General features: G+C 43.0%; 2 protein-coding genes across 4 annotated transcripts in view; one reads left to right on the top strand and one right to left on the bottom strand.

Annotated features, from left to right (window-relative positions):
* Positions 1-13,929, bottom strand: part of COL4A2 (collagen type IV alpha 2 chain) — a 147,253-nt gene extending 133,324 nt beyond the window's left edge. The window contains exons 1-3 of one of the 2 annotated variants that reach the window (XM_021545583.3): positions 13,852-13,929; positions 13,341-13,444; positions 13,143-13,203 (exon numbers count right to left, since the gene is read on the bottom strand). In XM_021545583.3, the coding sequence (XP_021401258.2) occupies positions 13,143-13,203; positions 13,341-13,384 (105 nt within the window). In that variant the 5' untranslated portion in view covers positions 13,385-13,444; positions 13,852-13,929. Of the gene's footprint in view, positions 1-13,142; positions 13,204-13,340; positions 13,445-13,725; positions 13,749-13,851 lie in introns of those variants that run through there. The other variant, XM_021545584.3, reaches the window with a different exon arrangement.
* The window catches only part of COL4A1 (collagen type IV alpha 1 chain), a 120,851-nt gene continuing 109,349 nt past the window's right edge, over positions 13,911-25,412 (top strand). The window contains exon 1 of one of the 2 annotated variants that reach the window (XR_013339523.1): positions 13,911-14,265. Coding sequence is in view for 1 of the 2 variants with exons in the window: in XM_077781584.1 (XP_077637710.1) it covers positions 14,203-14,265 (63 nt within the window). In the remaining variant the exon portion in view is untranslated. The remainder of the gene's footprint in view (positions 14,266-25,412) is intronic. The other variant, XM_077781584.1, reaches the window with a different exon arrangement.

Below are 25,412 nucleotides of genomic sequence, written 5' to 3' on the forward strand. Positions count from 1 at the left end.
ATTAGCAATATAGCCAGCTCAGTAACCTGTAGTGGTGGGAATGCCACTCTGATACATTTCTTTCCCTGTTATTTTCAAAGCTAGAGATGTTACAGTTAATATAATGCAACCCCGGCAGGAATGTGTGCACTGAATGCTAAGGAGGAGAAAATGGTTAACTTGCTTATAGGCCAACATGGAGAATGAGTTCCCTCTCCCCCGGGCTGGTCCAGGCAACACACACCTTCTGCCTGATGCAGACTGGGACAGGACTCACAAATCAGCAGATTTGAGGATAACACCAAGCTGGGTGGGAGCGTTGATCTGCTGGAGGGTAGGAAGGTTCTGCAGAGGGACCTGGACATGCTGGATCAATGGGCTGAGCCCAACAACACGGGCTGGGTCCTGCACTTTGATGACAACAACCCCAGACAGAGCTACAGACAGGGGGCAGACTGGAAAGCAGCCCAGTGGAAAAGGACCTGGGGGTGATGGTCAACAGCCCGATGAACATGAGCTGATGTCCCCACATGGCCAAGAAGGCCAGTGGCAGGCTGGCCTGTCTCAGCAATAGTGTGGCCAGCAGGACCAGGGCAGTGATTGTACCCCTGTACTCAGTACTGGTGAGGCCACACCTTGAGTCTTGTGTCCAGTTCTGGGTTCCTTAATTCAGGAAAACCCCTGAGGTGCTGGTCCAGATCAGGGCAACAAGGCAGGTGAAGGTGCCGGAGCACAAGTCCCATAAGGAGCAGCTGAGGCAGCTGGGGTGTTTAGCCTGGAGAAGACTCAGCAAGGACCTTACCACTCTCTACAGTCACCTGAAAGGAGGCTGTAGCCAGGTGGGGGTTGACCTTTTCTCTGAGGCAACCAGTGACAGGACAAATGGACACAGTCTTACACTGGGCCAGGGGAGGATTGGGTTGGACATTAGAAAGAAGCTCTTCATAGAAACGTTGCTGATACATTGGAATGGGCTGCCCAAGGAGGTGGCAGTCACTGTCCCCGGAGGTGTTTAAGAAAATACTGGACATGGCACTGAGTTAAAAAGGTGGTGTTTGGTCATAGATTGGACTCAATGATCTCAGAGGTCTTTTCCAACCTCACTGAATCTCTAATTAACATACACCATGACTGCAGTAAGACCAACACCACAGGGAGGGAAAGATAGCAATTCCCAGCTTGCTCATGCTCCCTAATTAGTCAGTCATGGACCACACCTTGGGGTTATGTTTTCATAGAACAGCTTGGGTTGTAAGGGACCTTAAAAGTCATCTAGTTCCAACATCCCTGCCATGAGCAGGAACACCTTCCACTGGAGCAGGTTTCTCAAAGCCCCATTCAACCTGGTTGAATTCAACCAGCCCCCTCAACAAGAGCTGACTTCTAAGAATGGAGCTTCAAAAACTGCTCTGGTCAACCTAATTCAAGTGCTTCATCACCATCACAGTAAAAGATTTCTTCCTAATATCTAATCTATACCTAGCCTTTTTCAGTTTAAAGCCATTCTCCTTTGTTCTATCACTACACATCCTGGTAAAGTCTGACTTCATCTTTTAGGTCTCCTTTAGGTACTGGAAGGGTGACAGTTTTTAAGGAGTCTGTGCAGCTCTGCTGTTGTGCAGGCTGATGGACAGTCTGACACTCGTGCTTGAAGGAGAGCTACAGGAGTTCACAGCAAACCCCATTTCAGGTCTCTCACAGCCTTGGTCACAAGCTCTGTGCTGCAGCTGGGCTCCTCAGAGAGCTGCTCCCTTCTTCTGTTTGTGAAATGCTGGAGCTTGCCCTTGTCTCAGTTCTCCAAGTCTTCTGGTATTTGTCTTGCTGCTTTTGGACATGCAGAGATTTTGGGAACAGATCATCAGATCAAAAGGTCAGAAGTCTTTCCTGCTTGTGCTCTGGAGCACAGTTTTTGTGTTCATTGCTCATTTGAAAGATGCTGGGACAGCTGACACTACTAACAAGACTCTGCAAAGGCTAACCAGACTATCTAAAATTACCTAAAATTTGGTTGTGAAGTGCCAGAAAGAAAGGAAATTTCTTGAAGTTATGGCAAAATTGATTTAGTCTTTTACCCAAGAGGGAAAAAAACCGCAAGCAACAACCTTGTACTTTTATTTTAATTCACAATGTTCCCATGTCCTTTCTCAGGAAAACTACCCACTTTTGACAGTAGACAAACACAGAAGTAGGAAGATACAGTAAGATTTCTAAGATTAAACAGCAAGATTTCTGCAGCTGAAACAACTTCAGATTAATCTGACCACAAAAAGACAAGAATGGTCCAAGGCCTGGCTTCTTAGCTACTGAGGAATAGGACTTTCCTCAAAGAAAAGACTAAATTTATATTTACAGAAATGCTGTAAAGCATTGGGGGATCTTTAGATGACAGTCAAATAATTTTAGGATTGTCCCTGTACCCCTGTTATATATATATATATATAAAAATCCTGGTTTTTCTGTATGTATAAATGGGTTTGTGGAGCTTCTGCACAGTCGAATGGGGTTACCCACTGCCTGCATGCAGCGCTGTACTCTCTCCACAAACTGTGTCTGCAGGGTAAGTAGTGAAACTACGTGGCAAGTGCATTTTTATATACCTTTTTTTCCTGAGGACGATGAGCTTTAATCTCCCCAAATAAATTATGCTAGTCTATGAAGTTATGGGTCCTTGTCTTAATGGAACATTCTTTTTAGAGCCTAATGAAAGATCAGTAGCCTCAAGTCTAAGAACACGTGTCCAGGGTGGATCTCAGTCTCCCCCTCATTTATAACACATGATGACTGCACTTCAGTTCCTCTCTCCTTGTTTACACATGTTACTGACTTCATTGAAGACAGTGAATGATACATGACTAACATGGAAATCATGTTGAATGAAAATTAAATACCTTGAAGAAGTAGTAAAAATTACATCAGCCCTAATTTGTGATGGTACAGTTCCATTGCAGCTGACAAGCCTCATGAAATCTATCTCATGGGAACTGGATTCTATACATAAAGAGCTCCCAACATTCCAGAATGATGCTTCTTGTTGCCTGTGATTTGCTCATAGTAACTGCTGTATGTTTTTCCTTGGAAAAAGAACAGACCCGTTGGTTCAAAGCATGAAGCAGCACGGGATCATGCAAGCACGTTGCTGTAGGGCTCACAGGATTCCTTACTCAGACAAATTCAAGAATACAGTCCCAGTCTTCAAAGTGATTTATGATATAGCCTCAAGCTACTTTACTAATCACCCATCTACCCACTTGTGACTAAGTTATACTGTGTCCCTAAGGGACAATACAAACCTCAACCAAGAGATTAGAGTTGCAAAGGCAGAGGCAACATTTTCTTAAAGAATGGCTACTATATTATCCCCTTGAAGAAACAAAAACAATTATTATGAGCAAGTAATAACAAGGAGAGTTTAGTTTCCCCTCTTACATAGAAACATAATTAGAACAGTGTTGGGCAGAACATGCATTGGATGATGGTATAAGATGTTTGGCTCCCAGTTTGATGGCAAAAATTCATAAAAGGGAATAAATGTTAATGAGAAAAATTATTTTTACCCTGATTTTTTCCCAGTCCATCAACCATGTAAGTTTATTTAAATAATAATTTCTTAAAAGGGATTCAGGTATAGATTATTTGATATGTAAAAACAGTACCATATTTCACTGTTTTTGAGTCTAAGTCTGTTTACTCAAAACAAAGGGCTACTGATTCTTTTAGTCCCTAGGTCACTGAAGGGATGAAGTCTCAGGAAGTTCTCTCCTTATTTTCTAAGACGAAGGTAAAAGCTAAACAGATCTTATAGTAGATTTTTTTTTTTTTTTTTAAGGCAGTATTAATAGCCTAATAACTAAAGCAGGAAGGCTGTGATTCACAAAGAAATAAAAACTTCTTGCTGTAGGGAAGAAGCAGAATAGAAAAGTAGACTGGAAGCTGGCATTGTATGACTGACAACTGGTAAACCCGAGTTCACATCAATGAGGACAATTAAAACCCTTCCCTTCTACTACTCACCTGTTCTTGACTGCATTCTAAAACCACAAGGTACAACAGCACATTTTTGAGATGCCCCTCAACCTATTCCCTGGAAAAGCTCTCTGGAGAGTGGGGCAGTTAAAGAAGATGTGCTGCAGTGTTGACTCCAGAACAGATTAAGGTGCAGCTGGGATGTTCAACATTAGCCACCAGAAAACAAGTATGTATCCAATTGCTAAATATTCTAGTCACTTTCCTTTTGTTGTTACTTTCCCTAACACTTAGGCATGACACAGAGGATGAGTAAATAGTTTTTGATACCTCTGCTTTTGCAATTTGACTTGTGACCTGTTGTCAGTCACACCTTCTTATATGCTTATTTTTGTCCTTTATTTTGCTTATATGAAGCAAAATATCAACAGATAGGGCACAAAAATGCCATGAGTCATCAGATAAAGCTTAAAACAAAATTATCAGAAAGGATTTAGGTCTTCCTTGGCACAAATTTCCTATTCAAATGGGCAACAGTGCTGCTCAGTTCTTTTACTCCATTCTTACTCTGGTAAAACTCACCAATACAATAATGTATGTGAGAAATGAGAGTGGGCGCTGATTTCCAGCCAGTTGTCAGTCTGAGGCACACGTGCTCCATGTCTATAATAATGTATTAAGGAGTCCTGTGCCCCACAGCTTGACCATCTGTACCATTTAGCTGTCAGAAAGGCCTCAGGAATGCCTGCAGTTTGGGCTAGGAAGCTTTCACTTGCCTTGCTTGCAAAGACAGTTTTGGCCGTGGTGCAGGAGTCAGCATAATGTAAGGAACCGAGGCAGTCTCTAAGGGGCCACCCTGTTTTGGAAACTAAGGAGGCTGTTACTGTTATGGACATGGACAGACTGTGCCAACTGACCACAAGGCAGGGAATACACCTGGGACTCTGCGGTTTACTGTAAGGGACACAGCCAGAGAGGAAGCAGCTTCTATGCCTAAGTGAGTTAAGAGATAACAGATGTGCTGGCTACCTCGTGGACACCTACTGAGGACAGAAGATTTGGACAACTTCACAGTGACTTCTTCACACCTATTCTTACCACAAAGCTGCAAAGCACCTGGTGGAAATTAGCATCAGCCCTACACTGCAAGAAAAACGCTTACATTTCCCCATTCACATCCTTATTCCAGCCAGCGTCACTTAAGATTTCCTAAGTTTCATGCAGAGACGTTTGGGCTGTTTCCAGCAGACTGTTTCTCTGGCTCGGGGAGATATGCAGGCTTCCCATGCTCCGTGGCCCCAGCGGCTATTCCCAGCCCTGCGCGGGAGCGGCATTCCTTTCTGCCCACTCCCTTTGCCGAGGCTCAGCCCAGGACACTCTGCAGCCCTCGTAAGCAGCTCCACTCTCCTCCCGGAATTGCACCCTGGGGTCTCAGTGCATGTGCTCACGATGCTGTGAGACTCAGACCAGGTGTCTGAACATCAATTACACGGGGTCAGTGAGGCTGCAGCTTCAACGTGGGAATGCCTTTCCTCATCCATATGCAGCATGCCCGGGGACTGCACAGATGGAGCAGCAGGAGCCAACATTTGCTGAGAGCAAGACACACACCAGTGCGACAAAAGAAAGCCTGTGAAGCTTTCCCAGTTTCCCGTTCCTACCTTGGAAAACAATTCTACACCCTACAAGCATGGGCAGGACCTGACAACGGAAACACATGTGGTACAGGCAGAGAATTGACGATTTGTACAGATGGCTTTTTTCCTTCTTTTTATCTCGGATGAACAGGTTTGTTTCCAAGCCTGTGTTTCCACAGGAGGCTGGGCTGTGCACCAAGGGGGTCAGCTCTGTGTTGAGCCAGGAGTGGCAGCCTCCAGAGGATGGACAGAAGGGCAGCCACGCTGCTCAGGCACTGATGGCAGGTACACAAGATCCCAGAGTTCCACTGGATGTAAAAACTCAGGAGCTCAGAGCTGTGCTTTGTGACAAGGCTTAAATCTGAAGCAGTTAGTTGTTTTGTAATGACACAAACTAGAAGATAACAAAAAAACCACCAAAACCCCAAAAACTCCAACTGCAGAACAAAACAAATGTGCTGTATCCAAAATATTTCCCTTTGTCCAGCATTACTTTTCTGTATACAGCCTGATTCAAGTAATTTTGTTCAGACCTTTAAAGGTGGTGAACCATAACGGAAAAGTATATTTGGAATAAAGGATTTATTATTTGGCTGCATCATCCAATAGTGAGAAGAGGTATGGGTAGGATCTGCAGCTAGGACCTGCCAAAAAGCCCTATTTATCTGAATAATCTTTACTTGCTAACTTCAGAAAGCTACTTCAAAATAAAGGTCAGGATCATTTACAAATAAATAGGATGCCTGAAATATCCCAGTAAGCATGCATCCTTGGTAACTGATACGATCTAAATGTTCTTCTGATCTCATGTTTCTAAAATAAAAATAGAACTTGTTAGTAAATTTATATTGGAAATCAGGGGGTTTTCTTAACAAAAAGTCCCCTGTTGAGGAACTATTCCTGGAGAGATATACCATATGATGCTGCCTTTTCAATTAATACAGATAGCTCTGGTCAATTTTTAAATTATGTTCTGGCCCTCTTAAAACACGTTGATTTCTGTAAAAATTGCCACAAATCTGAAACTCACACATCTGCTTTTCCAGCTCCCCAGTCTCACTGCAGCCAGCTGGGCTGCACCAGGAGCTGCTGGCTGCCTCTGCCTCAGGCGGGCTCCCCCATCCCACCCCAGGGAGCCCCGGGTCTGCGCGCCGGGCGCAGGGCCAGCTCCGGGTGCAGCTGTGCTCCCAGGGCAGTGTGAGATGAGCTGTGTGGGAAAAGGGCTGGCAGAAGTGGGGCTTCCCCCTTGGCCTGCCAGCAGCCTGGGAGCTCGGGCCGAATGCTGGGCCTCGGTGCTGACCTGAGCTGTGGCCAGCCATGCTTGTGCCATGTACTCTGCCCTCCTCCACCTGCGGGCAAATACCCCAGCCTGGCCTCTGCCTGTCTCCATCCCATCCCATGGCCTGCCCTGCCCTCCAGGGCTGTGTCTGCCCGTGGTGACACCTGCACCCGCTGGAGGGCACAGGTCCTGCCCAGCTCCCCAGCCTGGCCGTGGTCTCCTGCCTCCTGGCTCCCCTGCCCACGTGGAGCAGCAGCCCGCTCAGCTGCTGCCCAACCCACAGCACCCCTCATTCCTGGGAAGCACAAAAGTAAAGGCAGAAACTGAAAGACAGCACAAAACCAGGTGTGTTCAGGAGATGCAGCAGCCTAGTCAAACACTGTGACTGTTAAGGAGGGGAAACTGCAACAAAAACATGATCCTGCTGAAGTAGGGAAAATTAATCACACAAATGCAAGTTTGCTCATGAACTGTGAGAGCATTTTTCCTTGCTACACATTGTTTCTAGGGTGTGAAAACAAGGAGCTTTCTTTGTATCAAACCAGCACCATGGACAAAAAAGGGCACGTGGAAAGCAACAGTGTTGGTCCTTGGTCACTCAGAAATGTTTGCATGATAAAGATCACATACTTTCACTGTGAGCTGAGTCAACTGCTGCAATCAGCTAGGTGCTGCCATTTTAAAGAAAATAACTGTGGATAAACATCATGAAACACTGCAAATTTCACTGCGCTTTTTACTCCTGAGGAGCAAACAGGGCACTGGGAATAAAGCAAGGCATGAGAAGATAAGCTACCTTCTTAGGCAAAATTATGTAAGCTACTAAATTAACATTGAACTCTCAGAAGATCTTGGATCAGTACAATATGATATGAAGAATGTTCCACTCCTTGGCCAACTTTTGTCAAAACAAAAGCAAAGAAGTAATTAAGAATAATCTGGCCTCAAACAAGAAACGCATTACTGCAAAAAAAAACCCAGACCCAACACTAATACAAAATATGCTCTGAAGTACTGAATTAAAATATTTATAACAAATGTGTTTGCCTATAGTATAACTGAATAAGCCACAATGCAGCTTTACATTTTGGGTAAGGACCTACAAATAATTGTTTTGTGCAAAATTTAAAAAATACATGATAGGTTTAGTATCATAATGCATAAAGGCTTCCTGTGGTAAAATCACTACACAATAAAACCCAGATGTCCTACGTCAAAAGCTCAAGGAAAAGTAATGCTGAATTTCTGAAACTACCTCAGCTAGTTTCAGAGTAAGATGAAAAAACAACATGATCATTTTATTACATGACAGTTTACCTTGTCAGGGTTCTTGTTATTAGTTATCAGTTTACCTTGTCAGGGATCATTATCAATATTTTCACTCTGAGAATTCTGGGAAGCTGACAGAACTCTGTCTATTCTGCTGCCAAATGCAGCATGACCATATGATATGCCAGTTAACAACTCAACAAAATAGAATTAACTTGAATGTATTATAGTAAGTATTCTTTGAACATAATCCTGATCTAGAAAGAAGAAAAGGTGAGTAAAGAACCTATATGTGACTTCGCACAGAGAGCTTAAAAAACATGGACAAATGCAAGAAACTCCTCCTCATCACTAACTTCAGGTAGATACAGTATTTTGCTTTTGGTGTAACTTGTCTTGTCCTTGCATGAATAACTTGAATCACTTGTGTGATGATATACAGGATATGACTGTATACAAAGAATAGACTCCAATTTTTTTCACACAGATATAGAGCAAATGACTCTTAAAGAAATCTTTCAAGAAAGAATGGTTAATTAGTAAATTAGAATCAGTCTCATAGGCATGACAGAAAAAAAAAAGAATTTCAAGGAAGAATTTCAATAGTAACAAGGAAAAGACACATATAAGGAACTCTCTTACTGATGAGTGGAGCAGACAGTACACAAAAAAGTAGGGACCAAAAATAAGGAATTCAAAGCCATCAACCATGACTACATTATCATGTGTGCAATACTGGCTGTGAAAGTGTTTGTCTGTCTGGCTTCATATGATGGTGATGGGAGAAGTCATGGCTCTTAAAAAAAACATAAATAAATTCCCACTTGGGCAGCTAGCCTGGCCACAATATGATACAAACTCTGTGACCCTCAGCATTGAAATAGCAATGCCAGACCAAATATGACTGTTGATGGCAGTGAAAATGAGAGGCTTTGCCTTAGGCAGCTGCCACCTCCTTCATTGAGGATTTCTCATAATTCTTTAAAAGAGCTGCCCCTTCCTGTCAGCTCCATGACTGAACATGGAAAGACTCCTCCCTAAACTACCCAATAATTCTTCCAGGGTTCAAAGAAATTTTGATTAAAGCAATGATATGTGCTAGGAGGGTCACCAAAATGCCAGCAATTTTTTCAAGGTATCATTATTCTGTCTGATTTTCTTATGGAACACCATTCTTACTCAAAAATGAGCCCAACTATACACTTATTTAATCAGATATAAATAAGCTATGTCTGTCAGTATGGATATACCTCAAATGAAGCTGTTCTAAATTAGGATTGCAATGTATCTTTTTGGGGAATCTCCTAAGCTATTTCTGAAGCAGCCCACTGGTAGGAAGCCTGGTATTTCCAGGAAGAGGTGGATTCACTTTGCATGAACTAAGTAAGTAATATGGCAGATAAAATCAATACATCAGATTGATGCCTCCTTCCTAGATCACCTGGGCAGCATGCCTGCCTTATCACATTTTTCACCCAGTGCCTACATTTAACAGTAGACACATTAAGCAGGATGGGCCAAGTGATTACTCCACCCTGGCTTCTTTAGCCTGGAAATCCTGTGTTAATGTAAAAAGTCCTCCTGTTTCAACCAGACAAAACTTTCCAGATGGAATAAAACAGGACACATCTGGGAAAACCTGGATGTGAGATAACTCAGAGCATTGACACATTTTAACTTAGAGCAAATAACTTAAGCACCCATGTCAGCAATCTAATTTCACGACAAAACCGATAGAAGTAGTACATAGTACTGTTGGTTTTATTTTCTCTATTAAAGATATATTGCTTCTCCCACTTGTTGACATCCTCCATGATATATCCCCTTAAAATCTCACAGAAGTGAAGAGAATTATACCTCATGCACGACTTCAACTGTTTTCTTTCTGTGTATGGTCTCCTGTTCTAATGACAATTGTGATCTGTTACTTGCTGTTATTTTTTCAGATGGTATTCAAACTTATTCTCTGTCAATTTTCTTTCTTTGATCTACAGTTATTTCCTTCTTTGCTGGGGTTCTATTGCTCTCACCTGAATATAACTTGGAAAAAGTAACTTTTGTTAGAGGCAGTTAAAAAAATATACTAAGAGGACACTAATAAAGTAATCAAAGGTTATGAAATGACTTAGGGAAAAGTGTTCTTTTTGGAAGACAAAAGAAAAAAAAACAGTATTAGCATAAGATACATTGTCTCTGAAGAGAAAAAAATACCCAAGAACTATATTTTTGATGTAATGCCTTAGCAGGGACAGAAAGGGAGAAGAAATCTGTAAACTTAGTTGAACTTCAGGTAGTTAATACTACTTAATTTTATTTAAGCCATGTGAATTATTGAATCTACAATTCAGAGGAGTCCCAAAGTTATTTGAGGCCTCTAACATCACTATCCAATGTACGCCAAAGAGCGCTAAAGATAACTGTGCCTGATCCACTCCATTTGGCTGTCTGTGCTGGCACTTCCATTCAGGGACTTCTCTCCCTTAGTTCTTCAAGCCTGCATCCAGCATCCTCTTCTCTTGCCAGAGACACCATTTTTTTCTCTCCCAGTTCTCTGATATCCTAAACATCCTCCTTCTTTTTCCTCCTCTCATTTCTTTTTCTGCTGAGAAACATCTGTCTCCCTAACATCCAGCAGCAGCCTGCCAGGCAACACATTCAGTCAAACTCTCTGAGTTCTGCTCTTCCTTTCTCCTTTTCCCAGCCTTTCCTTAATCTCCCTCCAATTTCTTCCTATATGCAATTTTTCTCATTCAACACCACTTATGTCCAGCAGCTGTAACTCCTTCACATACATATGGCTGTCAAAGCAAACAGCTCTGCCTGTCTCATTATAGGTAGAACCATGATTTTTAAGACCTGGTCTTACAGACTCTAATAATTCATAGCAGTTTTTTTTTTATTCTAGCTAATAAAACACTTCATAACATTAGCACATTGATCTGTGTGACAAATAGGAGAAGATTCAGTGTGACAAACAGGATTACAATATAAAGAATAAGACTGCTAGCAACTCTGGCAATTGTTCAGGTGCTACTGGTTTCCACTGACACCCACTTTGTCACTTTGCAGACATACTTGACCAGAGTGGTCACTGCAATGAGCAAGTGCCAACTTGCAAGGAGCAAGTCCCAACCCTCCTCCCACCCCCAGCTGCCTGCTGCCAACCATATGCCAGCCCTGGTTTCTATGAATACAAGTGATGATCTGACCCAGGATAAAGTTATCTCTCACCCCTCTTCCTTATTGGAGTAGTGATTAGTACAAAAATGGAATTTTCCAATTCAGCTCACCACACAACTACAGAAAGACCTGGGCTGACCAAGGGAAGGAAGCAGCACATGAGTGGAAAATGGGATAAATATTGTGGTGGCAGTGCAGATCAATTTTTCATGGAAACATGACCAGACTTCCCCATTCATATTCATTGGAGTGTTTTATCTCATGTATAGCCGCCACCTTAGGAACTACTAAATCTGAGAAATTAAACCTTCAAGCAAGCCAATTTACTTTTTCAAAATTCTCTGGGAAAACCATAATGTGGAGATTCAAGCAGCCATGATGAGACTGCATGCATTAACTGAGGTGTCTTGAACACCTCTTCAGTATACCTCTGTTTTAACACCACAGCCTGCAGTCTACTATAAGAACACGAAGGAGAATGAATTAGTCCATACTGTAGCTAAAACTCAGCTATCATGCTATGCACACTACAACACAACTTCATAAAAAAAGAGCCATAATGCCACTGGTTTATGTCAACTGATCCCAGTGATATCATTACTGGGCATAAAACATTTGCAGTTATCACCAGCCTGCTCTGGTTTCAGTAGCACATGGTAATTTTATCATCCATTCAGCACTATGCAGCAGAACAATGTGTCTAAATGAGGCAAAGACAAGCAGCACATGACACTTAAGGCTTGCTCCTGTCCCTTCCCACAGGGCTGTGGGTCCCCAGCCAGACAGCTCTTGCTCAGGCACGATGGGGAGAGATGAACCATCCACGCAGGCTGACGGGCAAGCGCTACATGCCAACTGCAGCTGGAGGATTATCGTGTGTCACAACACCTGCTGCAAAAGCCCTAGTATTTCCCATTCCTGAACACACTATCTCCTATTCCATAACACAGTATGCTATCTCACCAAAGACGTGGCCTATCATCACACATCTATATGGAGTGGAAAGCCGTAAAGTTGCAGACAGGAGGATTAAAATATAAGTAGGATAGCTTTTGAAAAAATGTAATCAAGGTCCCACTAGCACATGACCACAGAGCCTTACCCACACTTGTGGCTGACCAATAAATGCAGCCATAAGTAAAGGCTACCAACCTCAGTCTCCTATATTCAGGCCTGATCCAAAATCTATTCCCATTAATGACACTCTTTCCATTAAACTCACCAAGCTTTGTAACAAGCAAATGTTGCACTCTCCTATGCATTATCGCTCACAGCTTTCACATCCTTGTGACGATGCAAGAGTTTAGTAACTTCTGCTTACATTGACAACTCAGGTAGATCACTGCAACCACCTATATGGCACAAAACACCTATTTTTGGATTTAACCAACAATTTGTTTATAAGCTCTGACTTGTGGAAATAAGCTTCACAGCCCTCAGTTAAGGTTTGTATGTAGAAGACATTTCACCTGCAGGTTAACTTTATCAAAATACTTGTTGGTATCTACAGCACTGCATTTTTGGTGTGTTTCTCACAAAAATAAAGAATTTTTTGGGTTTGTTTCACAATTGTTTTAATGAATTACGCAAGTAGGGCAAAATTAACAGTGGAATATTTCAAACAACCTGACACTTGAAGCATTATGCTTCTCTGCTGAACATCATTTTGTTGAAGGCAACAATCTGTAAGGCTTGCTAAGATGATTTGTTAGTTTCTTTTAATAGAAAGATAGATAAGCCATCTGGCAAGGAAAACGCAGTTCCTTGCAGTACCAAGGAAACTGCTTTTTTCTCCTCTTCTCTCCTCAGTAAAAGTCAGAAGATGTTTTACTTACAGCGTCCACTTTGACGGCTGACAGCACAACTTCCATCAGGATCAGCAAAAGCCCCGTATCCCTGCAGGGAAAGGTGAATAAGGACGATATTGTTTCAAGCTAGTGCAAAACAAGCACGTGATAACGCTCTGCAGTTAAAGGTGACAATACGACTTTAAAAAAGTTATTTCCAAAAGCCTATCGAGCGGAATTACTTACTGACAAAGGAAAATACGTGCACTGGGAAGCTGCGAGATGTCCATTTTCGCTCCTTCCCCGGCCGGGGGCTCGGCTCAGGGCTTCCTCCCGCCGGACGGCCACCCCTGCAAGGCAGAAAATAGCCCGCTGGTAACGCCGCTCCCCCCGCCGGAGGTCTCCGGGCTCGGCGACGCCGCTGCCGGAGCAGGGAGCGGCCCGCCGGCCGGGCCGGGCTCCGATCCGGGGGGAGAGAGGGCGCACAGAGCGGCGTCCTCCCGGCGCGCAGCCACCCGCGGGGCGCGGACCCCGACGGGCCGAGCCGAGCGGAGCCAGCGGCCCCGGCCCTCCCCCGGCCCTTCCGCCGCCCGCTCCGCACCGCCGCGCACCGCCCCGCACCGCTCCGCACCGCCGCGCACCGCTCCGCACCGCCCCGCACCGCCCCGCACCGCTCCGCACCGCCGCGCACCGCTCCGCACCGCCCCGCACCGCCCCGCACCGCTCCGCACCGCCCCGCACCGCCGCGCTGCCGTACCGTGCCCTCCGGGCGGCCGCGGCGGTGCGCGCCGAGGAAGCAGCGCGCCTCCCACCGCCGCCCGCGCCCCCCGCGGCGGGGACCAGCAGGCGGAAGAACTGCGGCCAGCGGGGAACGGGAGCGGGCGAGGTTGCGCCCTCCCAGGGTCCCCGCCCGGAGGGGAGGAGGGGGGGGGCTGCCACCGCCCATTGTGTACGACGAGTCGAGTCCTTAGCCCTCGAGGCATTGCAGGCGCCGCGGCCGCGACGGAGGGAAGAGACGCGCGTGTGGGGCCGGCCCCGCGGAGCCCCACTGTGAGTCGCAGGCGCCCCGCCGCCCAGGGACCGACGGCGCGGTGCGGTGCGCGGCAGCATGCGGCTCTGGCTGGGCTTCGGGCTGCTGCTGAGCGCCGAGCTCAGCGCCGTGTCCGCCGCGGTGAGTACGCGGAGGCGGCTCCTTCGGGCTGCGCACACGCGGGACCCTCTCACGGGGAGACGCGGGACGCGACGGGAGGGAGCCGGCGTGCGTGGGCGCGGGCCTCCGCTCTCGGGGCGCCGGGGCAGCCAGGTGGGCTTCGTGCGGATGCCCAGCTGCCCCGGCGCTGCGCGGGGCTGCCCCGCTCGCCGGCCGTCCGCGGGCGCGGAGCGGAGCGGGGCGGCCGGCACCGCGCGGGGATGGCAGCGGCGCTCCGGCGGGGACGGGCCCCGCAGCGCTCTCCCACGGCCCGGCACGGAGCGCCGCTGACTGGGGAGGGAATAGAAAGCACGCACCCACCCGGGACTGAAAAGCACCGAGTTGTGTTTCCACGGTGAAAAATGAAAATAATTTAAAAAGTAAAAAATAAACAATATTTATATTAATAATAGTTTAGTTAGCTGCTTGGATTCAAAGTGCTGTGCACGCTGCCTTTGACCCCCGTGATGCGCAGTAGGCTGGGGACTGGGAAGGATCCTAACGTTAATGGTTAAAGCTGAATTTTGGCATCTTTCCGGGTGGAACTAGATTGTGGCATAGACTTTTAAAATCGAAAGCATGCAAGTAGTCTGAAAGTTTTGCTAAGGGAGCTAATTTTATCACTGTGATAATAGCTATTAGCTGTCCTTAAGTCTAAAGGACTCTCTTTCCTGGCGCTCCTGAAGTATTTGGGCTGTTCCTTTTGTACGTCTAAGTAATGGGCAATTGACACAATAATTTGAAATAGGTTATCTTTTTGTGTGTCCTTGTTTCCTTGGATTTAGTTACATTGATACTGTATTAGTGAAATTCAGGAGTGCAGAAAACTTGTCAGTAGACACATGGCTTTTTGTCATGCTTCCTGCTACAAATGCAAGATCTTGTATTAACATTTCAGTCAACAACAGAGGTATGGGAAAGGGTTATTTTAAGCTTTTCTGCAGTTTCAGATGAAATTAAGCCCTATAATGACTTTTGATGCCTCTGTGTGACCCGTGGGATGGTGTGTATGTATTGAATCAACTGAAGTAAGCAATGCACTGAACTTCTCATGTTTTGTCTGTTGCTCCTAGGTTGATAATATCAGGCTTACTGTGATTGCAATAAATCATTCAATGGTGAATCTTTTTAGGCAATTCACCCATCACTTGCCATTAAGCTGATAAAACTGTATTCCCTTAAGGTTATAATTAATTCTAATTAATTATAATTAATTATAGTATTTAGAAATAAATTATTTACATTTGAGTTCTAAATTTGGTATATCCAGAGATAAAAATACCTATCTGTTAGATACATTCCCATCGTGTGCTGTAAAGTGATTTGGGTGAACCATGACTATCAATCAAAGACACAAAACTATGTAGGGATAAGGTACTTATTAAAAGAAGATACAAACTTCAGTATCAGTTGTACAATTTGAGGTCTTCTGTAGCAACTGTGAAAAGGCTCTGTTCCAGAAGTATCTAGCATGTGCTGGATAAATTATTCCATTAAAATCAAGATTTCTTAAAATGTAACCTGAATGAAGCTGTTAATTATTTTACAAAGCTATTCCCATAATTAACCATTCTTTGTGTGTTAAGATGACTGCAGATTTACAGTTCCTTGTCAGTGCCACCAGAAAACACAAATATGTAGTGGAAGTTGAACTCTTCGGTGTTTTGTTGCCTTAGATAAGCCTTCAGCTGTACATGGGTGGCCTTTCAATCAATTCAGTTCTGCTGGCATTGTCCCCCACTCCACACTGTCCCCTGTCACTGGCAACCACACAAAAGGTGATGGAGATGGCTGTTAGCCTGCACCATACCACGTGTGAGTGGTGATCGAGAGGCTGCTCTTTGGAGATTCTTGAGCTGGGCTGATGCTTGTGCATGATTGTGGCAGGGTGGTGTGAAGCACTCTACACCTTGGCAGCACCTCTTCTGCTTTTGGAGAGCTAGCAGAGCTGACCCAGTGCTGACATTGTCCTCAGATGAACGGGTTTCCACTGTTTACATTTAAAGAGTAGTTGTATTCGCAGAAGATTGTGTGGTAAGGAAGTCTGTAACAGTAGTCTTTGCAATAGGCTGAATGGAGCAACCACTTTTCTGCAGGAAAAAATAATATGCTGGTTCCTTTCTTCCCCAAAGTAGCTTTTAGTCTAGTCTTTTTTTTTTTTATTTTTTATTTTTATTTTTTTTTAATGGCAGTTGTGCAGGCCAGAGTCTTATTAATTGTACCATGGCCTTCATCACAGAATTGGTGAGGCTGATGGGCACCTTGGAGTCCAACCCCTCAACCCCTCTAGGCAACCTGTGTCAGCACTTAGTCACCCTCACAGTAAATGTTTCTTCCTATGTGCATCGTGGTTGTTCTGGCTTGAGACCATCCATGCCTGTGAGCACAGGCAAGTGTGACAGAAGCAGCTCATGTTGTGTTGGTGGTGGTGATTCTGCAGTCTGTCAGGACAGATAAATTGTTTTTATCTCTGACATATCTATGATTAAATTCATACAAGGAGATTTGGAATGACTGCTCTGACAGAGGCATTTGACACAGCAAAGCCAGCCCTGAGCCAGCTACTGTCATGATCATGTGCCTCAGTACAGAAAGGGAGTTGCTCCCTTGCAGCTCCCACTGATTTTAATGTGGCACTATGAGGTGCTTCCAGATGTGACACTGGAAATTTAGTGTTATTTATTTTGATCAGGTATAATGAAAATAATAATTATAGCTGATCTGGGCTTTTGAGCCATTCTGCGTTCTTCTCAGGATATTAGTTTTCAGGTTACAATGAGAGCAGAGTGGAAGAGAGGGGAGTAGGTTAAGATGTTTCCAGGTCAGGATAAAAGGCTGCTCCCATGAGGTGGTTACAGGAGAAGCTTGTTTTGATGGATCTCTGCAGGGGCTCTCATTTCTGACACTCTTCAGGCTGTCATTTCCTTTGGAGAAAGTCTGTTTCCTAACGTTAGTACTGCTTGGCTGAGAGTGGAGAGTGCCATGGAAATGCCTGTTTCATGTGTCTGTACCTTGTCCATGCTGCTGCAGTGCTGGTCCTTGTGCTGCATGCAGTGGAGAGAGATCTTCAGCTGCACTTGAGCCCTGGGTTGAGTCACTTTCTACACAAGTGGACTGGCTGCCATGTAAGCACTGGTGGAAGAGAGGAGCTCCCCTGGCCACCGCTGCTCAGCAGTGGGTTTAGCATTCTCTCCAAGTTCCCAACCAATCTCCCTTTTCTGCTTTTAGTCTTGGTGAAAGTCTTGGTACTGGGACAGAGTGAGAGCAAGCTCTATGGAGGTAATAGGGAAATGTGTGCCAAAACAGTGATAAAAGCATGCATAAATTTTTCCACAAGGGCAATGCTGATTCCAGTAGTGCTATTTGCAGGTGGAAACTGGGGATGCACTGGTGGGAGACCAGGAGGTTCCTTGTCCTTGGGTAAGCCCTGTATAAAGAGTGGTCCTGTATGTGGCCAGGCAGAGACAGCTTTGCTGTTATTTTCCTCCCACCTTCCTTGCATCACCTCTCCTGTTTTTGCATGATATTTGGGAGTGCATTCTGACACGTGCAGTTAGAAGCCAAAAGCAAAAGGAATATAATTGCTTCCAACTAATCTGACCACTTTTTCTATTCTCTTTTCTTTGAAAATGTGATTTGCTGAGATGGAGATGTACAGGGCACATAAACCTAGAGCAGATAAAAAGAATGACCTGGGCTTTTGGCATGTGGTTGAAGAGAAGTCGTATGACTGAGTCTGAATCACTGGTAGCACTTCACCTGGGTGTGCTTTTACTAATGAAGTAAGGCAGGGTTGGGCAGCTGCTTTCTGCAGCTGTGTCTAGGACTGCCATGTCTTTGATGCTGAGACACCCTGAGGCTATCTGACATCCTTGTTCCTGAATGCCCTCAAGGACTTAATAATACCAAGTGCACATTTAATAAACGCTAGCAAGTGTTAATTCAGAAGGGAGATATGGTCACTCTGGTTCCAAAAATACGGCCAGATGGGGAGACCCAAATGATTTCTAATGAGTGAAGCTTCTCTCAGGCTGGAAGGCTTCAGAGAAGAAGAGGAAGTGGGTTTTGTTGCCTCTGCCGGGCTATGGTGGGGTGTAGGAGCATGAAGAAGACAAGTGCAGTGCTCCATTTCCTCCTGTTGGAGCTAGATGTCTTCTCAGAAAGAGGTATAAGATCTGGGGTGGCTGAGGGTGCACCAGAGAGGGTCATGAGAGCATGGGCAGGAGGGTGGCCTTCCTGCTTCCTGGGAAAGTGGAGGACTGGTGGGCATGGCTTCACCTATCCCAGCAGTGGGGGCTTATTCCTAAATATGTATACACAGAAAAATGCATGGGCACTTCTGGGGAGAAGGGGACAGGCCTGGTGACTCCTTGCTCCCAAAGGAATGTCTTTATACCTGTTCTCTCTGCCAAAACAAGTGGCCTCTTGGCCACTTCTTCTACAGCATCATGGCATGGGGTGCTGGTGGAGGGAGAGAAGGGCAGGGTATTTTGGAAACATGCACCTGCCTGCTGCCAGCCATGTTGGTGAGCGCAGTCTCCAAACCTGTTGAATGTCAGCATATGCAAGTGAGTTCATGGACTGTCATCCCAAGCTGCACAAGTTTTGCTTCTGAGGGTTTGTATCAAATGCCTGCAGGACTACTGCAATGTTTCATTGCAACTTGTCTGCTTGGTGTTTATAATTCTGGATGTCACTAGCTTGTATAATGCCTGAGGTTATGCTGGATGTATATTCTGTCAGTTGCCCTGATTATGTAGAGCAATGTAGCACAGCTGCTGCAGGCAGCTTAAACTATTGTTCTAAAATGTCAGAAACCTTCTTTAGGGGTAGGCTTAGGAATATTGTTCTTTTTATAGAACTAGACTAAACAAAGGAAGATTCAACAACCTCTACACAAGAATAAATTTACTTCATCAGTGTTTGAAAGTTACATAGTACACCCTTCCCAGAATTTCCGGGTGACTTTCCCATCATAAACACTTAATACCTTAACACCTTGCAAGATTTGATCAAAGAGAAGAATTTGGGTATGGGCTGTGACCTGAATGGAAGAGCAACCTGTGGCTTTAGAGAGTAGTTGAAGGTGTAAAGTACTGCTGCAATGTAATGATGTGTGTGGGAAGATAAATTTTTGATTTCCCTGGGTTGTGACTGGCTGGAATTATTCTTTGTGGTGTAATAAATCAGAAAAATATGTGGTATTAACCCTTCAAGAGTCTTTATATAGCAATGTCTTGGGCAATGTGACAGTAAAATATAGGACAAGTGAAAACATTATCAATATGTAATTCCTACCATTATGCTCTTTTAATCTGAGGTGGGTTACCATAAAGAAATAGGCAAATGTATTCTTCATAAAGAGTAACTAGATAACTAGTGCAAAAACTAGTCCTTTTTACCATCTGGTATGTGCAAACAGTTATAGGATGAAAAAACTGATTGTTTAATCTTCCTTTATCTCTGGCATATCCTCTTGCAGAAGGAGGAGCTTGAATAAATTTTCTAAATTGAAAAAGAAAAGTACAGTGTAGATGTTCAAAAGCACTTCAGCTTCCAGTCCCTTGTACTTCTACTATACTCTGTTCAGCTCACTTTTTACTACTTTGGCATCTCAAAATATCTCAAATATGTGTTTTTTAGGAAACCTCTTAACATAGTGTGCTTTCATTGTATTTTTAACATAGGCAAAACCATTGTAAGCCTTAATATTATATTAGCTTTACTTAGCTTGGGTGTTTGTGTGGTGCTGGTAGGAAATACTCCTTTTCACCTCTGATCTGCCAAATTATCAAGAATCTGAAAACCTTTACTTATGGGTTCCAATGAGAATTGTAATCCTGCTTTTATACCAGTGCTGGGGTGTTCCAGCACAGTGACATCAGTGCAGTTCTGGTGCAAGGTGCACCAGAGCTGGGTGCAGGCGGCAGGTGCCGTGGGACACAGCAGCTTGGGAATCTGCTTGGGTGGAGATGAGTCAGCCTCACAGCCAGCAAAAAGTTCCCTTTTTTTTGGCTTGGCTTGCCTTACAGCCCCATGATTAAAAGGACATATCAGAAAATGAAATGAGGGAAGCCAAAGAAGAGCTGGAAAAGGATAGGTTTCCTTTTTGTTGATTTTTTTTAAACCCTTCATATCTAAAGAATGCTGTTCTGAAATAAATGGCACAAGATTAGCCATGAATGAGCCAACTTAATTTATAAAATATGTAATTGTGTTTTTAGTGAAGTTATTCAGCTACTTTTATGGAATTTCTTGCAAGCTAAAGGGTTTCTTTGTGTGGATTCAAGAGGATCAGTAATCATACTCTGTTCCTCTCCTTTCCTATGCTTTTTTTCTCTCTGTATGCATCCACTGCCTTCACCTTTACTGCTGCTGGCAAACAGCCTCTTTCTTGCAGGGTCTGAGGAAGGGTGTGATTCTTCAACAGAACAATGTGAAGGACAAAATACAAAGTCCTGTTAAGTGTGTGGAGTAAACAAATTGCAAAGTAATAATTAAGTTTCTTTCATCTTTTTGTGGCTTTCATCTGCTTGTAGCAGTGACAGAGAGACCACATTTTGACATGCAGATTTTTAAGACAGCTGAGAGGAAGCCAGTAGAAAAACATATCAGAGTTATAAAATAAATCCAACAGTTAGTTTAATACATTGAGATTGGTAGGAAAAACTATAATATTTTAATTAAAAATCAAGTGAGTTTGGTCATTGACATTCAGAAATGTAGGTTTTTATAGAAGATTGAAGCATGGTAGAAACTATCCATTATCTTGTCTGTAGATATTGTATATATATATATATAATTAAAGAACATTTCAAATGCTACAACTGGGAAACAGAAAGTTTTTAGGTAAAGTCTGCCACCCCTGTGGAGATCTTTGCTGAACTGTAAAAGTGGAAGACATGCTCTGAGTAGCTCCAGTTTGCAAACTCTGCTCTTCATCTCTGCATTGAGATAAGATGAAAGCCACAAATCAGGTTTAGATATTCAACTTTCTTGAAAGGTGCCAGAAGCCTGGTGGTGTTCGCTAACATAGCTAGAAAAAAATTATTTGAGGCAAGTAACATTCATCTCCTCTACTACCTTTAAACACCAATGTCCAGCCTTCTCTCTGCCCATGTGTGTCTCAGCTGCTGTAGGATTTATGATCTCTCTGGCTACATGGGAGGTCTGAGGTTTCAACCTTTCTTCTAGTCAAGATACCCTCTCAATATGTCTTCTTTACATACAGATGTTGTCTTAACACTGGGGAATTAAAGTGGTACAGCATTTTTAAATGGTTTAGTGGGAAAAAGAGTTCTAATTCATCACAGTCAATGATCAATGCCATTTTTACGGGAGGATTCTTCCTATAGATAATTCATATTGGAAATTTGTAATGAAGTATGTAATCTTTCCTGCAAATAATCACTAAGTTAGTGGAAAATAAATCATCTTATTAGCTGGTTCCCTTTTAGTAGATGATTTATGGTGTTCTTAGTTTAGTATAGAGAAATCAGAATGAGAAATGTTCTTTTATTTTTTCTCTTTGTCATATCCCTTAGTTGTAGCTAAGGGATAGAAGAAATTAGCCCATTTTCACTGGATAGCTATGTGCTGACTAGATATTGTAGTCTTTTGGTCTTATTAGTCCATTTGTTTATCTAGTGGAAGAAAACTTGTTTTCTAGTCTACTGAAAATTTCTGTTGAAATATTTGTTAATCTAAAAACATTGAAACAAATCCTAACATTGTAATGAAACCCAAATAAGGCTGAAAAATTACATTGGCATGGACTGATGAGGCTGTCAAGAATTAGAACAAAAGTTTAAAGAGAAATTAGTGCATTAATAGTTTGTATTCATAGTGCACATATTAAGGGAAAACTCAGCTACATGAGGGTAGATTCAAGCATTCCAGGAATTTTCATATTGTACTTGAAGCTTGTCCCTTTTATGGCAATGGTAAGACAGTTATCTGCTAGCAGAATAAAAAAGGATGAGTTCTGGCTGCCATAAAGCCAAGATACATGTGCAAGCACTAATTGTGGCCAAAACTCATAAGACTTTTTTAGCTGAAATGCACATGTGCTTTTAGCAGTTTGTTAGAATAGGCAAGGAATACTAAAGCCATGTAGATGCTTGTAACAGGTTTACTAGAGAAAATTATGAATAACTTTATTGAAACTTTTTTTTTTTTTTTTTTTTGCTGAAGTGTATTGACTGGGGCTGTATCTTTGTTTAAAACAGCTGCATTTTTTGGAATCAACATGGACACTTTTAGAGAAAAGCAGGGAATAGCAAGAGGCATAAATGAAAGTGAGAATAAAGTAAAAAGCTTAACATTATCCTAGAAAGTCTATATTTTCATCATGATTTTTTTTTTTTTTTTAATGGCACAGTGATTCTGAGGAGTCACGGCTACATGATGCATCTCCAGAGGCCAGAGTAGAAATCAGGGCACAAAGAAAGGTCAGGAAGAGGGGAAAGAACTAAGGGCTAGAGCCCTGCACTTAAGATTTGCTTAGCTGGACGGCAGCTGTGGGAGCTGGCTCTTGGTCCTGGCTGCTGCCACCAGATGTGGGGACCCTCCAGCTGGCAGTCCCAGCCTGGAAGGGGCTGTTCTGTGATTGTTACTGGTAAATAGCAGCCGGGACAAGGCTTAGACATGAATTCTGGTGCTGTTAATTCTTACGCAATGTAATCCTACTGTCTGTGACTTTCTATTGCTATTTTAAACCTTACTTCCCAGTATGGGCCTTGGTGATCCAGCAAATGTTGTACCAGTGCCTAAAGCCATTGGGTTAAATAATGTCTCGTCTCATGCCCTTGAGAATGCCAAAATAATAGTTCAAATCATGCAGAAAAGTAGATCCATCTTTCTGGGAACATGCCTTTGAAAATGTGCTCTGATTCACACTGGTCAGACAAACAGTGGATGCTGATTTCTAATGCATTTTCCAGGAATTATGTGCTTGGTTGGGACAGAACTTGTGATTTTAAATGGACTTGATGTGTCATATGCATAGAAAAGATTTGAATGGTAGCCACTGAGATGTGCAGGCACACAACTACTAACCTTGTAGTGATTGTAGCTCAGTGCCCTCTGACCTGCCAGACTAATTTGCTAATAAAAAGTTGCTAATAATTTCAGCTCCCATTTAATTGATTTTAGAGTAGTCAAAGAGACTACGAATGTAGAAAGGTTTTTTCCTGCAGTATCAAGGAGACCAAAGAAGATGATTGTGACAGGACAAAGCCAAAAAACAGCATAGGTCAAAAATTAGGAAGATTGTTTTGTGAGAACGCTTCTGTGTGCTGTCATTAAAAAAAATCACTTTTTTTCTTTTAATACCCTCAAATAAAATCTTTAAAGGAGCAAGCCTAGCAAGTGACTGCCTTATACCTATTTGTGTTCCCACAGCCTTTGCAAAGGAAATATACACGCTAAAATATACACCTACTGAAAAGTGTTTGTTCTAAATGCCTTCCTTGCATTCCAAAAGAACTTTATCATTGGTACCACAGGAGCTGCTGGTCCTAGAATTGATTTGGCAATGTGAAAGCCAGAGGAAAAGGTCTGTTTGGTCCTCTGGATACACTACTTTGGATGCTGCCAGACCTGCAGAATATGCAACTGTGCAAAACACAAGTAGGATATTATCAAGATTAAATGATCCTGTGGTAAGGCTGAGATGGCATTTATGTGGTCCATGTGTAGTGGGCACATTATGGTTTTGGTCCAGAGTTTGCAAATTAACAATTCTGTGCACAACTTTAGTTACTCACACAATATAAGGCACATCTGTGCATTGGTAGACATGTACATATGGGCTCTATTTCAGCGGAATACTTTTTATATTTGTTCAATGTCAAAACAGCAGCATCCTTTATTTTAATAGTGTCCTGTTACTTATAATTAAGTAGAACCAATTTTACTTGCAAAATAGAACAGCATACAGAATTTAATGCAATGCCAAAGCAGTCTGTGTGGTGAGTGTCTTCTGTTGAGTTCAGGTCTATTTTAGCTGGACTGTTGTCCTGTACCACATGCCTCACAAGCAATTCTTTGTTTTTTGTAAATCTCCATTCAACATTGTAGATTAAAGTCTGAACATTTCATGGCCAAAAAGTGAAAAGTTCTGTGTTTCCCTCCTTGGGTCCTCTCAGATGTGTGCCATGATTGGAAGGGTAATTGGCAATTACATGGGACGGGTTTGCACATGGCACAGTTTGTGTCTGTACTGTCCAAGGGAAATTGTGAAATTGATTGATATGGGAGGCTGCACATGTGATTATGTCATGTTGGGTATTGTTTTGGTTAATACCCCTACTTTTCTGATAAATGTGGTTCAGCTGTCTAGAAAAATATTTCATAGTTCTGAATCCAGAGGTCTATAAATCATATCAAATCACTCTTGAAAATGGAATGAGATTTTTTGCAAATTGCATATATTATTGTATGAGGTTCTGCTGAAAATAATTGAATATTGTGATGTGCTTAAAACATAGCCTCTTATATGTGTTTTTTGTACCAGAGGACAACTGACAAATTTCTATTATGTTAGGTCAAATGTAAAGGTTTTGCCCAAGACCACTCCTTAAAACAGAATTTGTAAGTTTGTGTGTAAAGTAATCTGTTTCTTGTGACTATTGTTTGCTGTATTTGAAAGTATAAAGTGCAGAATTCCTGTGCTTAGATTTATAGTATTAGATGGAAGCTGCATTTTTAAAATCTGAGTCACATCATGCTAAAGGCAAAGTTATGATGTACGTTCATAATTAACCTATCTCATAGTTGTCACTGATGATGGAGAGTGATTTGGGTGTTTCCCTAAGGACCAATTGTTATTATCCTGATAGGCCAATATCAAGTGATATAATTGATAGGAATTAGTCATTTGACTAAAGTTTGGTGCTGATGCTTTGCTATCTGACTGGCTGCAGGAATTATTTAGTTAACCATTAAGTGTAAAACTGGAGTCTGTTTTTGGATAAGCTGTCAGGTCCTTTAGACTGGTTATTTGCCTGCCATTTTTTGGGATGGTGAAAAAGGGATGAGACTGTAAAAGAGTCAAGGCATTTTGCATGTTATGATGAAGTACTGAGGTAGCAGCTGAGTGAAGAAATAATTTCTAAATGTATTTTCTG

This window comes from Lonchura striata, chromosome 2, assembly GCF_046129695.1.
Source record: "Lonchura striata isolate bLonStr1 chromosome 2, bLonStr1.mat, whole genome shotgun sequence".
NCBI lineage: Eukaryota > Metazoa > Chordata > Aves > Passeriformes > Estrildidae > Lonchura > Lonchura striata.